Source organism: Etheostoma spectabile, chromosome 2 (genome assembly GCF_008692095.1).
Source record: "Etheostoma spectabile isolate EspeVRDwgs_2016 chromosome 2, UIUC_Espe_1.0, whole genome shotgun sequence".
Lineage (NCBI taxonomy): Eukaryota > Metazoa > Chordata > Actinopteri > Perciformes > Percidae > Etheostoma > Etheostoma spectabile.
Window position 1 is genome coordinate 30,935,689 of NC_045734.1, and position 13,816 is coordinate 30,949,504.

At 39.6% G+C, this 13,816-nt stretch overlaps 2 protein-coding genes across 2 annotated transcripts in view; one reads left to right on the forward strand and one right to left on the reverse strand.

The window, feature by feature from the left end:
- pmm2 (phosphomannomutase 2) overlaps positions 1 to 3,207 on the reverse strand; it is a 12,063-nt gene extending 8,856 nt beyond the window's left edge. Inside the window, exons 1-5 of the mRNA XM_032534729.1 lie at positions 2,879 to 3,207; positions 1,667 to 1,778; positions 1,486 to 1,562; positions 660 to 751; positions 377 to 476 (exon numbers count right to left, since the gene is read on the reverse strand). Coding sequence (XP_032390620.1) covers positions 377 to 476; positions 660 to 751; positions 1,486 to 1,562; positions 1,667 to 1,778; positions 2,879 to 2,953 — 456 coding nt within the window. The 5' untranslated portion in view covers positions 2,954 to 3,207. The remainder of the gene's footprint in view (positions 1 to 376; positions 477 to 659; positions 752 to 1,485; positions 1,563 to 1,666; positions 1,779 to 2,878) is intronic.
- Positions 3,208 to 9,338: 6,131 nt separating this feature from the next.
- Positions 9,339 to 12,650, forward strand: LOC116705263 (high mobility group protein B2). The gene is made up of 5 exons (XM_032541270.1): positions 9,339 to 9,801; positions 10,682 to 10,841; positions 11,410 to 11,555; positions 11,682 to 11,856; positions 11,996 to 12,650. The coding sequence occupies exons 2-5, from the start codon at positions 10,695 to 10,697 to the stop codon at positions 12,167 to 12,169; spliced, it is 642 nt and encodes a 213-aa protein (XP_032397161.1). The 5' UTR covers positions 9,339 to 9,801; positions 10,682 to 10,694; the 3' UTR covers positions 12,170 to 12,650.
- The last annotated feature ends 1,166 nt before the right edge of the window (positions 12,651 to 13,816 follow it).

Genomic DNA, 13,816 nt, shown 5'->3' on the forward strand with positions numbered 1-13,816 from the left:
TAATCCTGCCTTGTACTGACCAAAATTGGAGAAAGAGTTATCTAACTAATAACTCTTTCTCCAAGTACTATGCATGTGCAACTCCCAACAAAGATAGTAGATAAGTGAGGTGTCTCACTCTGTAGCTAAAACAAGTGAGATGTCTCACTTTGGAGCTAAAACCGAGACCCAAACACACAGGGTGAAAAGAGGAGCTGCAGCAATGTGCAGTACAAAAAAATATGGTGTTTTTTGAAAAAGAAACCATGTAAACCTATTCTGGTACAATATCAAAATACAATTATGAACCTGAAAATGAGCAGAATATGGGCGCTTTAAAAAATACATTTTCTCACTGAAGACAAAGGAATGGCTTAAGTGGAAATGTGTGTGCTACCTGATCTAGCTCAAAGAACTCTGTCCTTTCTTCTTGTGTACAGCTGCGTCCAATAGGGGAGATGTTCAACATGCCGTTACGGAATTCAATGAATGTCCCCCTGTAAAACATTAGACATTACAACTCAGTCTTCATAACGCTAAACCAGATGATCTCCATCCATTATTTTTTACATTCTTAGCTTCCCAGCACCCTCCCATGCCCAGTACATAAGAACTACAGAACTGTTATTCCAAAAAAACTAATAAATATTGATAAAGAGATCAGGACTTAATGTTTGTACCTTTTCTTGGGCAGTTTGATCTTGGCCATGTAGTTGAGACAGAAGTTAATGAAATCTTGGAGTAGCTCTTCACCCATGTGGGCCTGGATGGACTGACAACAGCAAGCACACAAAGTTACCATTCTGGGGCCATTTACATGAGGTAATGTCATCGTACTTAGGGTACCGTCGTACTATTGGGTTCACAAAACCAAGATTGAAATGGCAAATAATCTTAATATAGCAAACAAAGACTTTGATTATACAGGCTCGAAAGCCTTTACATAAAAATTCACTTTTTACTTTTATGCTCCTGACAGAAGTTTTCAAGTTCTCTCAAATTAAAACAACTTGTTTCCATTGCGATGTTCAAGAGAATACTTGAAAATGTTATACATAGGAACTGCTCTTGTTTTTAATTGTCTTCTTATGCGCCTACATCAGTGATTCTTATTTGTTTTTACTGATTAAATGAACTGTAATTAGGGGTCCAAGCCCGAGGTTGTCATTGGTCATGGTTTTGCCCACTCCCTATGCTTAAACCACGCCCCCTTTATAACTTGTGACCCGTTTGACGTAGACTATTGTGTGAGGTATCGTCGAACTCCGCAGAGTCCCTTTTTCATTGGTGACTGTTTGCGATGTCCGACGATCAAACAAATACACGAGCGCATGGACCACGTTTGCCAGTAACCCGAGCACCCGTCCAACACTGCTTGCAGCTTTAATTATTTTTTATTTGTGCTGTAATTAGGGCTTAATTGGAAAAGAGAGCTTGCTCTAATGGCCCTGAATAATTAAAAGTTATACAAAAAGGTGTACTTTGGTGACATAACGTAAATCTTACCTGGACAGAGAGTAACTGTCCATTTTTATAGGCCACAAGACCATTCTCAGCAAAAACGTAATCCATTTTCTGGATCACTGCCCACATAAACATACAGAAAAACAGAGAGACAAAAGTAATTATATACTTGAGAGATAGACATGCAATTGGTCTAGTATAGAGGTACAGATGTGTGTCTTACCATCATCTCCCAGCTGCTCTTTGATCTTATTAAGGTCCGACCCTCCTACCACACCAACTCGAACCTTAGTCCTGAGCTTCTGAAGGAACTCTGCCATGGATGGAGTCACGCGCTGAAAACACACAGACACACAAGTTACTGACATGATGGGATAAAACACATCAATTATAGCAACGACACTTAAAGCAGTTATCAATCTGCATGTATTTCAGTCGACAGGATTTATGTCAACTAACTTTCTTATGCAATAATTGCGTGAAAACAGGTTGTTGACAAGTCTCAAAACTCTGTTTGACAAACGTCATCTTCACAAGCATGGATAAAGTCTATGCATCCAACATGTCATCTGAACACACCTAAAATGTCCCAATACAGCCACATGAAATAACTTTGTAATACTGGTTACATAGTTATCGTGTTTTTCTAATCTTAATTCTGTTTGCCAAGGCTATTATTGGCTTGCAAAGCAGCTATCCATTCCTAAAGTAAGCTATTTTATGTCAAAAAGCAGTAGCTGACTAACGTTACAGACAAGATATGGTTTCATTTAAATATGTACACGTTACCTTGCACAGTGCAAACACATGTCGACACTGTCCAAGTCTTACAACACCTCTCTGGTCTCCAGTGAAACCATGGGTGTTCCTCTATCTGTTTATTAATTATGTATATAAGACATGTTTTCAGTTATTTCACACTTATTTGTTAAGTACATAATTCCACATGTGTTCATTCATAGTTTTGATAATCTACAATGTAAATAGTCATAATCTACAACGTAAATAGTCATGAAAATGAAGAAAACGCATTGAATGAGAAGGTGGTTCCAAATTTTTTCGCCTTTACTGTTATCTCCTAACATGTACCTACGCGCTCCGTCTCTGCAAGATTGGCAATAATTGAGATTTCTCTTGCACAGCTACCAGAAGACTTACAGCTTTCAGACACGTTGCTTACGTCACATCTACGTCGTCAAGCTCAGTTGGAGGCTGCGCAGTAACGCCTAGCACTCACCGAAAAAAGTGCTTCTAACAGCCTTCACTGGTCTCCGTTCAGAGCAACGGGATCTGTTGGTCCATTTCTTTGACTGTCTATGGGGAAGAACTACTCATAGGAACTACAACAACAACGTGGAGCCGGATGTTGCACTACCACAATGTAGCATACATTGAATGAACGTCTCTCTCTCTCTCACACACACACACAAAATACCTGTCTCGCGGCCGTGAGCGTGCCGTCTACATCAAAAAGGCAGAGCGTGCCCGAGTCCACAGAGCCTTCACTCATCCTGATCCCGTCTTTGCTGTCTCAATGTCCCTCACTGTGGACACAGTCCCTCTGTGTTTTCCCGATTTAAAATGATAACTCAGTGTGTGTCCACATACGTTTTCCCCTTTCTCCCAGAACTCTTCAATTTCTGTCGTCCTCGACAGTATGACAAAGTATAAAGGATCTTTGAGTAGCTATAATCAGAGATGTTTGGAGGAGAGCTGCATAACTGGGACAACAACTAGTACTACTACTACTTCTACTACTTCTTCTTCTTCTTCTTCTTCTTCTTCTTCTTCTTTATTTACTGGCTGGCTACAAATCAACTTCTAGGTGTATGCCGCCATCTACTGTATAGGAGTATGGAACAACATGAACCTGTTAAATTCACATTCCAATGGGAGAAAATTACTATAAAATAATTTACGGACGTTGGCATCCAGCTCATTGGTGCATTACTGCCACCTTCTGATTACGAACGCTAACAGTGCCTTGGCCTACGCTTTCTCCTTGATTCTCTGTAATCCTTTTAATGTAGATTAATCCTCATCACCTCTACATGTGTCCTGTACCCGGTAGAACTGAAAAGTACATGCTCTACTAACTCCTCTTCCTGAACTCAGCCTTGTCAACCTATGTATTCTCTCCTGTGCCTAAAACAAAACGTTTACACTCTTTTGAATTTGGTGTAGTCCCCTGTTCCCTCTCTGTCCGACCTTTCTTGCAACGTTTGGTTGTCCCCACCCCTTCCCAGATTAAACATCTGATTACTGCTTGCATTGCTTTATTCCTGTTCTTCCACCCTCTCATTCCCCCTCACCCTAGAAACTGGAACCCTCGGAAATTTGACCTGACATCACTGATTTGTAAATCTTCTCACTGACTAAAGGACTTTCTGTAGTAGCCTATATCTTGACAGCTGTTTGAAGGGAAAAACGTGTAATGGTTTTATAGCTAAAAATGTTCAAGATATGCTCCAACACACTTTTTTCTGTACACAACTCGTCAAAATTAGGCTATTTCATGTCCACTTTAAACTTGCCAGGGCTGAGGATGAGTCTGAACATATCAACACATTATCTTGCCTCATTTTTTCACCAACACTACCAACAACTCCACAGTGTAAACCCAGTAATTTGCCATTAGTTGTATCCTTCTCATTTTCAATGGAATTTCTGTCATTTTCACCTGTAGGGCAGGTACTGGAGATGTTTAAAAAGCCCCACTGCACACTCTCAATGCCTGTGCCTGAATCACAACCAGTTTTCCTAAAAGAGACCTGGCTGCTGACCCCAACGCAATACTGCAATATTGCATCAATCAAACACATAAAATCTTTTCAATGAGGATCAATTGCACTCCATTCCCTACCAGTCTAAAACCTCATAACATTCATCACATGCATTTATCTTTTTTTTTCTTGAAATGGTCCGCTCGAATTAACCTTGAATCAAAAAGAACTCCCAGAAATTTGAATGTTCCAACCCTTCAACGCATTCTCATGAGCGGTATAGGCAGCAAAATGAGCAGTTACGTTTAGGGAAAAGATTGTGTTTTGGATTGAAACACTCCCCAGAAGCACTCATTTCCTGGGTGAAAGTCTTTTGTTTTCCCCGGGAAGCAATACACTCCCTGGCATGAAAGTCCTGTGTTTTATAGTCTATATCCACGATCTAGAACTTTCGGGACTGATCCGTTGCAGCAGAAAAATTCCGCTGTATATCCTTCTTTTCAGCCGGATGTGTGTTCCCTAACGTTTTCTTTGTTTTGGAATATTAAACTCTGCGATTTATGCGGACTATTGTTACCTGGTCCTCAGATCTCTGCAGGGTAAATCCAGACAGCTAGCTAGACTATCTGTCCAATCTGAGGACTATGGTTACCTGGTCCTCAGATCTCTGCAGGGTAAATCCAGACAGCTAGCTAGACTATCTGTCCAATCTGAGGACTATGGTTAGCTGCTCCTCAGATCTCTGCAGTGTAAATCCAGACAGCTAGATAGACTATCTGTCCAATCTGAGATAAACAACCTTTGAACGTACACATGTTCCACCATAAAGAAGTTCCTTACACAGGCTAATATGCAGCGTCACCGGGGCTCCATCCAGTGCTTAGCAGCACCCAAGACAATTGTGATTGGTTTAAAAAAATGACAATAAACCAGAGCATATTTCTCTCCCATCCCAGAATGCTGTGTGGACTAGCCAGACCCTCTGTGGAGGAAGATCTGGCAATGCGAGACTATGTGTTTTATGACCCACCCGTCCACTCCAACCTTTTCCTTTGGTGGCTAAGCACATTCTCATACAACAGCAGTCACTGGGGTGCTTACAGCTAAAAATACGTGGAATGCTTGCGAATTACAGTGATTAACTTTTTGTAGCCATATGAACGTATGGTTCGGAGAACAGGCTGAACCCTTTCTTATTCTTTCTCCTACATCTTTGGTTTCATCTCTTCCTGTATTCTTTTTCTAAGGACACTTTACCCACTTGGGGTAGGAGAGATGCTTTCTCTCATGTAGAGTTCATACAGACAATATAGGGATAGGAAACTCCCCATCTCTCTCATCAGAATTGCCATAATATTTCCAGAAGATAAGTAAACCTTGTTGTGGGCAGATACAGGATCTACACCAATGAGACAGATTCATTTTTCAAGATTCAAAATCCTTTATTAATCCCACAAGGGGGAAATTCACACTGTTGCAGCAGCAAGGGATAAGAGGAGAAGTAGAAGACACATGTTAACACACAGTAGTAAATATAATTAAAGAACTTAAATAGTAAATAGTAAAATATATTTACAGTAATTGCACAGTCACATGTTTCATCAGCCCTGGTGTGTGTGTTTTTGTCCATGTGGTCTACTGGGAGCAGAGTCTGACAGCAGCAGACAGAAAAGACCTGCAGTATCTCTTTGTGACGCAGCGCTGGTGCAGCAGCCTGTCACTGAAGGAGCTGTTCAGTGCTGACAGAGTGTCCTGCATAGTGTGGGAGGAGTCGTCCACTGTGGAGGATAAGTTAGCCCCTATCCTCCTGTCTCCTACCACCTCCACAGCGTCAAGAGTGCGACCAAGAACAGAGCTGGCCTTCTTAATCAGCCTGTCCAGTCTTTTCCTGTCTGCCATTGCAATGCCACCGCCCCAGCAGACCACGCTATAGAGAATGGCTGATGCCACCACAGAGTCATAGAATGTCCCCAGGAGTGCCCCATGCTTTCTTGAGATACAGTCATCTCTGGCACTTTGTGTAAAGTGCTGTGGTGCTGTCAGTCCAGTCCAACTTGCAAGCTAAAAAGTGTTTAAAAACACAAAAAACTGCCTGAGACCATTTTCTCTGGCCCCACCAATCGTAGGTACACCATGTTTGGCTTTTTTACATGCAGCTGAGAATCATTGTTTATTGCATTGCATCACATCATGCTGTAACCCAATTGCTCCCAGCATGAGACGAATACATGTCTATGTGTTACAACTCATTACAGGTTATCACACAGCCATGCATTGATCTTCTCACATAACTCTAAAAAAAAAGTGCTACAGGTGGGAACCAATGCTCTAGCCTACATCTCTAACTATGTACAAGTTAAGGGTTATAATTACAATCATTACATACATGCAAATGTTTACTGCTATTGGATAACATTTGTAACAATAGCGTAGGATTAAAAAAGCATTTAAAATGTGTCCAGCAAAACTTTTCATCACAGCCGTTCTGTGGCTTAATGTTTCATTTTGCTAATTATGTTTTAGAAAGGTTCAACTCCATGGGAGCTCCATTTTAGGCCATAGTTTGTGGTGCTGTATTTATTGTCAAGGTTGTTGTGTTCACTTGGAGTGCTTAATTAAGTGAGGGATCAAGGGGGCAACCAAGAAAAGAGCGGGCCTTCTTAATCTGCCTGTCCAGTCTTTTCCTGCCTGCCACTGCCTCAACAGACCACTCCATAGAGTGGGCAACAAACCATTTACCCCAATAAAAGGAGAAACATGTTACTGATGTTTTTCTTTGACATGTATTTTCCACCCACCCCCAGCCCATCCAGATAGATAGCCCATTTAGTGTATGCATGTGTAAAGACAATGGTTCTGAGGTCTGACCACAGGGTTTCTCATTTACATCACATGTAAAAAAAAAAAAAAAAAAAGATTAGACTACTGCTGTAAACTGACAGTAGTTAGTAGGGCATTTAATGACACTAAATGAGACCAAGATCCCAGACATGATCAACCCTGATACACCAGTCTACCAAAAAGGTTAAAAGAGGTTGGATTAAGTGATACTGCAAAAACAGTAGTGAAGCAAAGCTATATTCAATTAATTCCTTTTTAATTAAGCAAATCGGTTTAGCCCCAGAAGTAATCTGTTAAGCAGGAATGGACAAATAGTAACTTTGAATTGTTTATTTGTGGTTTATTTGACTACAATCGATTATTTATAGTAGGAATTATAATTTATCCTTCAGTCTACTTCATACATTACCGTGTATTCTGTTTCTATCTGTTATGTAATTATGACACAGTATTTGGGGTCAATTAGAATCATTTAATCATGTTCATATTGTAGCGTGAATAGATGTGCACTAATCTCTCCACCAAGTTACATACTTTCTTGGTACAAGGATTGGGAGCTGGTTGTCTGGGTTCTTGAAATTATTGGCATTGTCTTCTTGCATTCATCAAAACTCCAGGGTCCTTGTCTAATCAATTTCACATTTTCTTTTGAAACTCCTTGTCTGACTTCCACTTGAACCAGTTGATTTTTATTTATTTATTTTTTACAGATTGGTGAAGGCTACTTGGCTTTACTATCCCCCTTAAGTTTTAGTTATTTAAAATAGACATTGTTATGTGTGTGCTGTTTGAAAAGGTTTTTTTTTCAAAAAATGTTTTAATATATTTTCACTTACAGGGGCTTTCTGTACTTAAATGGAAATGTTTGCATTCATATTTACAGTTTTTCCCAATTGCTAAAACACTAAAACCCATTGGTTGAACAAAGTTCTCAGTTGCCTGAATTCATTTAGCTAATTGTGCAGTCTATTGTCAAGACCTTAAACCATTTCACATGGTAAAAAACTATTTGCAGATCTCACTTAGACGTTTCAGCAAAACTGTAAACGCATTATCATTCTCAAAACACATTGTGCACTCTAGTGCACATGTCATTGGAAAAAAACGTATTTTGTTTTGAGATTAAAAATGTACTTCTCCCTGAGAACTAAGTGTTTTGACCAATGTGTTTCCTGTTTTTTGGTGTATTATTTACTGACTGCTTGATAGTGTAAATTATTTTGATGCCTTTGTTTATGACTTGAGAGTAGTGTTTGATTTTGAACACAGGTAAAACAGTTTTGAGGCGAAAGTTTCATTTTGCAAGAGGAGTCAGAGGTTTTGTAAATAGTGCTTGAAGATGAGGTTTTGTGTTTGTTTTCAGAAAAGGGAGCAAGGTTTCAGAAATTGTGTTGTAGCCAAATCTGCTGTGTGTTGATACAACCTGTCATGGACCACCTGGCAGCAGAGGTCCTTTTAGTCTTTTTGTAGCAGGGTTTAACCTTTTTTAATACTTGCATGCACCCGTGCAGTTATTAATTTACCAATGATAATACAGAATATGTAGCCTACTGCCATGTTATCAAAAAAAAAATCATAATACTTATTAATAGATCAGCAGGCATGTTCTCTCACAAACCTCAATGCATCTTTTGTAGAAAGCCTTCTTACTACTTTCTTTAGGTTTGGTAGGTCGTAACAGCTTAAACAGCATAGTTAAGGTTTGTTGCAGGATTATTGGAGTTCAGCTGAGGGACTTTTAGTAGAGGCTCCCTTTGGAAGAAATAGGGGGCTGAGAAAGCTAAGAAAATGATCAGCCAACCAGACTACATTCTCTTTTCTCTCTAATGCCTCCGGGTCAGAGATGCGCTTTTCCAAGTGTTTTATTCCTTCTGCTATTTGGCTTCTTAACATTAACAATGCTCATCTCAAATGATGGCTACCACAGAGACATGGACAAGACTTTTTTTTCAAATTGCTTCATTATTGTCACTTATGTATTGCTTGTATTTAATGCTTTTGGTTTTTGTAATCTGTCCCCATATGCCTTTGTTGTTGCAACTTTATCATTTTTAACTATGGTTTAGTGAGTAGTCGACTGAGTGTCTGAATTGGATTGGGATTTATAAAGTGTCTGAATTGGATTGCAATCCATATTTTAAGGCTTTTAAGATCCACCATGCAATCCTCAGTTTATATTGCAGCGATCGCAATTACCACCAGGATTAGTATGAGAAAAATCCTCCATTAAAAAGGATTGTTTCGTTTAAATAATCTAAATGAAGCTCCGCGTGAATTCAGGAAGACTTTATGCTTCCGATTTCTTCCCCCCCCCCCCCCCCCCCCCCCCCCGCCATCCAAATTAAGTTTTAAGTTTAAGTAGTTCTGTTTTGATTTGACCTAACACGCGCAGTTTGAATCTCTCTGAATGCTGCTGGCAGTCTCATCTAGAAAAAAGACGGTTACAACGCGTCACAAACCCAACCCCGACCACACAACAACTGATGTAATGAACATATTTTGACTCGAAGCAAACAAAGAACTTTTCGCGCCGTATGTTTAAAAGCCCTATTCAACCAATAAGCATACAAACAACGCGTACAAGCATGATCGCAACCATACAACCAATCACAGCAGCATGTCTTTCTTTTGCCCTACATTCAAATGTATATGCTTAAATCTGGCCAATCCACTGATGTTGGGGAGGAGTTGTGGAAGTACGTGTAGTCAAGTTAGTTCGTCGTCGCAGGCAGTGACAAAACAGTCGAGCTTTTGTCCTCGTTCAGCCGTTCACAACTTGTCTTGCTGAGAGAAGGTAAGCCAGTGGCGTTTTTGCAATTATTTCTTGATCATTTTGTTATCGTAAGTCGTCGTTTATTCTATGCTAGTAGTTTGGTTTAACGTTAGTGTCCCAGACGACATAGCTTTACTTGCTAGTTGTGTATGTAACTTTATACCAACAAAAGTCTATTGACGAATTAGCTAAGTTGTGTGCATATTGTGTATATTAAGCGTATCTGTTTTTGTTTTAGTTTAGCTAGCTACGTAACGTCAGCTAGATCATAACTGCTAACTTGAGGTGTCCGCCGAAAGCCGTTTTCTGGTTTATCCACATTTATAAACGGCTAAGTTTTGGGCCTCGTTCGATAATAGGCCGCAGGTTTTACATTGCTGTGTGCGCAACATGCCGTTCAAACGCCATTTCGTTTGGTAGCTTAGCTGCTAGCCTAACACGACTGGAGCTCCCCAAGTTTAAATTTGTCATTTGGTTTAAACTAACTCTGTGGTTAGTTCCCCGACAGTTAAAGGCTCAACAGCAGTCTTTAAATTTTAAAGTAATCGCGTTAGGTATCATTATTTGGCAAGCTTTTGACACAGTCACGTTTAGGCGGGAAGATGCAAAATGGTGTCGTCTTTTTGTACCGGAGGAAATGAAATCCGATTAAAGCCTTTAAACACCCTTGGTCGTTTGCTTGCCTTGTTTTTGCTATAGTAACGTTACTTTAAATAATAAATAAACGACTTAACAAATTATAATTGCTAGATATTAGCTAAACTAAGTCTACGGGTGGTTTTGGGTAATTATACAGAAAACGTTACAAGCAAGTATAATTTAGGCCCAATGGTGAAACGTTATTGCATTCACTGAGGCTGGGTTCGGTGTATCATGTGATGTTTTTACCCTTTGTTTCCAGATCAATCGCAGCCATGACAAAGGACCCAAATAAGCCAAGAGGCAAGACCTCCTCCTATGCTTTCTTTGTTGCAACTTGCCGTGAAGAGCACAAAAAGAAGCACCCAGGGACCAGTGTAGGCTTTTCAGAGTTTTCCAAGAAATGCTCCGAGAGATGGAGGGTGAGTCAAGATCTAAACAAAATACCCATATTATATATTGAATGTTAAATTAAAAACAAATTAAGCAAAATATTACCAAATCTGCCAAGAGATTTTTAATATGCAGCATTATTCTCCAAAGAACATGTGGGTTCAAATGAATATACATTTTATTATTGTGAAATTTATGCACGGAAAATTCTGGCATAGGCTTAATTTTATTCTACAGTGTGCTGACTGCATTAAACATAAATAGCAGATGCAAGTGAGCTAATGGGAATACTGTGGGCTTAATTTGAATATTGTCTGTATGAAATGCATTAAAACCACTGAATGCCAATGCTGCTCTGATGTCCCTATTTTTGGCCCATTCCCTGCACAGCTCTATACATGGCCATACTTAATAAATGGATCTTGTCAAAGTGAAAATGGGAGGGTTTTCCAACATAAGGATTTTAGTTCATAGTATCTTAAATGAGAAGTTAAAATTGAAGTTCCTGTAAGGACAATAACTATTCTGAAAGTTAATTTATTTTGATGTCTATCAGAATGTTATGTTTGCTAAAAATCTGTGGCTTCTGTTTTATAGAACATGTCTGCCAAGGAGAAGGTGAGGTTCGAGGACATGGCGAAGACCGACAAGGTCCGTTATGACCGAGAGATGAAAACATACGTCCCTCCTAGAGGTGCTCCGGGCAAGAAGAAGAAGGACCCTAATGCACCCAAAAGGCCACCGTAAGTTTTGAACCCTCACCACATCACTATCAAGGTTTGATGGAGAGAGCTGAGAACGTTTACAAAATACTTCTCGCTACGTTTCTACATGATTTCTGACATGAATTTATTTGCCTTTCTGTCCAGTTCCGCTTTCTTCGTCTTCTGCTCTGATCACCGCCCCAGAATCAAGGAGGAGAATCCTGGTATTTCAATAGGTGACATCGCCAAGAAGCTTGGAGAGTTTTGGTCTACACAGACTGCCAAAGACAAGGCACCCTATGAGGCCAGGGCTGCCAAGCTGAAGGAAAAATATGAGAAGGTAGCCATCTTTGTCCAAAAGTACACCAGGTTTAAGTGACTTAATGTTCAGATTTGTAATGTATCCCATGAGGAGACCCTACTGACCAAACCACCAGGTTAAATAAACTGCCCCCCCTTTTTTTTGTTTTGTTTTTTAGGATGTTGCTGCCTACAAAGCCAAATCTGGCTCAGGGAAGAGTGATGCTGGTAAGAAGAGTGGCCCAGGCAGGCCCGCTGCCAAGAAAGCACAACCAGTTGATGACGATGATGACGATGAGGAAGAGGATGACGACGATGAGGAAGATGACGACGATGATGACGATGATGACTAAGTGGTTTATGTTCTGCAATGCATTGTTCAGCTTAACTTTTTGTGTGGATGATTCCATCAGTATAGCCTGCTGTCCCTGTTGGTCTGCCTCTGTAGGATACCAGACCTGGATTCCTTTCCAAATTCAGGGATTTAGATTTTATTTTGTCACTTAGGCCCCAAATTTTTTATTTTAAACAGTTTTTCTGCTGAACTAAAGTTTGTTAAGTCTTGGATTCTCATTGCTATCTAACAGGCAGCTAGAACGATTTCCTGTGACAATGGACTAACTCCTGGACAGCAGCAAATCGGTTTTAAAAAGAAATTGTTTTTGGAAGCACTGCTTATGTTTTTGGTTTAGTGGTGCGGTTTCTTCACTGTCATTTTACTACCAGTTATCTGTAGTTGATTAAAAATGTCTGAAGCCATTTTTAACGTGGAGCTTTGAAAACTTTCATGTAGAACGAACACTTTTTTTGTAATAAAATTTTGTATATTATAAATGTGTTGATGGATTTCTTGGGTGTTTTAAGTATTAGAAATTCTGCAGAAAACTACAGGTAACACTGCATATGTGCCTGTCAAAACAATGTAATGGATCTAGCAAGACTGGTCTTTTAGTGACAAGACTTTTTTAATTTTTTTTTTTTATCACAAATAACAGCAGGCTGTTCTCTAGACTAGAGGCATTTATACATTTGGATATCAATAGCTGTCAGTGTATGTGCCTAGCATAACTTAACATGAGTTTGTAACCTCAATGGTCTACCATGCAATCACAAAGAGGCTAAAATTGTTAATAAACCTGAAACAAAGGCTTAGTCTGTTAAATTCAAGTTTACCCTACAGAAAAATTTAATCTAGAAATTCTTGACTATCTCTTGCCTGTCTGTCCCTTTGACAGACCATCACTAGTTCCTGTCAAAGTGTATTCTAATTTAGGGAAATTGTACACTTCATCTTTTTAGCATCGGTTTGAAATGTGTCTCAGAAAGCAAACTGAATTCAAAATGCATTAGCTATATTTTACACTAACTATGCTAGGTGTTTGTGTTGACTTGAGCCTGTGTTGTGTAATTACAAATTAACATTCATATAAATGAATTGTATGAGGTCAATTTGTTCACCAAAGGCGAAGTGCTCTTCTCATTACTTCTCTTCATTGCCGCTCACTTTCCAAAGCTCTGTTCTGACTAATGTAAGCCTTTAATTTGTTTCTTTGTAAAAACGTACAGGGTCAATTGATATAGTCACATGTAAGGATAATTTTGACACCGTAAGATTAATGACAGTGGCAGTCCGTGCCACCTCAGTGGCAAACTTATTAATGGGTCAACCACTTGAGTGACACTGAATGCACATTTTTGTACTACAGTAATACCTTCTACTGTACTACTGTAAATCCTGCTTGAAATTGGCCCTAAATCTCCCAAATGAAGTTCAATTTACCATTGCAATCTGGATCATTTTGTTGACATTTCATCTGCCAAGTTTAGGGATTGGTTAGGATACCAGGGTAAGCCAATCAGAAGTAGAATAAGGTGGGCCACAAGACACGTTCTGTGACGTTGAAAAGTCTAGTGGATCCGAAACATAGACAGTTAAAGAAGTGGACCAAGAGATCCCGTTTTTCTGGACGGAGACCAGTGAAGGAAAATAGAAGCACTTT

Bases quoted from the DNA above. Each gene is read 5' to 3' on its own strand.
- LOC116705263 (XM_032541270.1), top strand. From the start codon at position 10,695: ATGACAAAGGACCCAAATAAGCCAAGAGGCAAGACCTCCTCCTATGCT. The intron at 11,556-11,681 runs GTAAGTTTTGAA...CTTTCTGTCCAG, and splicing joins AATGCACCCAAAAGGCCACC to TTCCGCTTTCTTCGTCTTCT. The intron at 11,857-11,995 runs GTAGCCATCTTT...TTTGTTTTTTAG, and splicing joins TGAAGGAAAAATATGAGAAG to GATGTTGCTGCCTACAAAGC.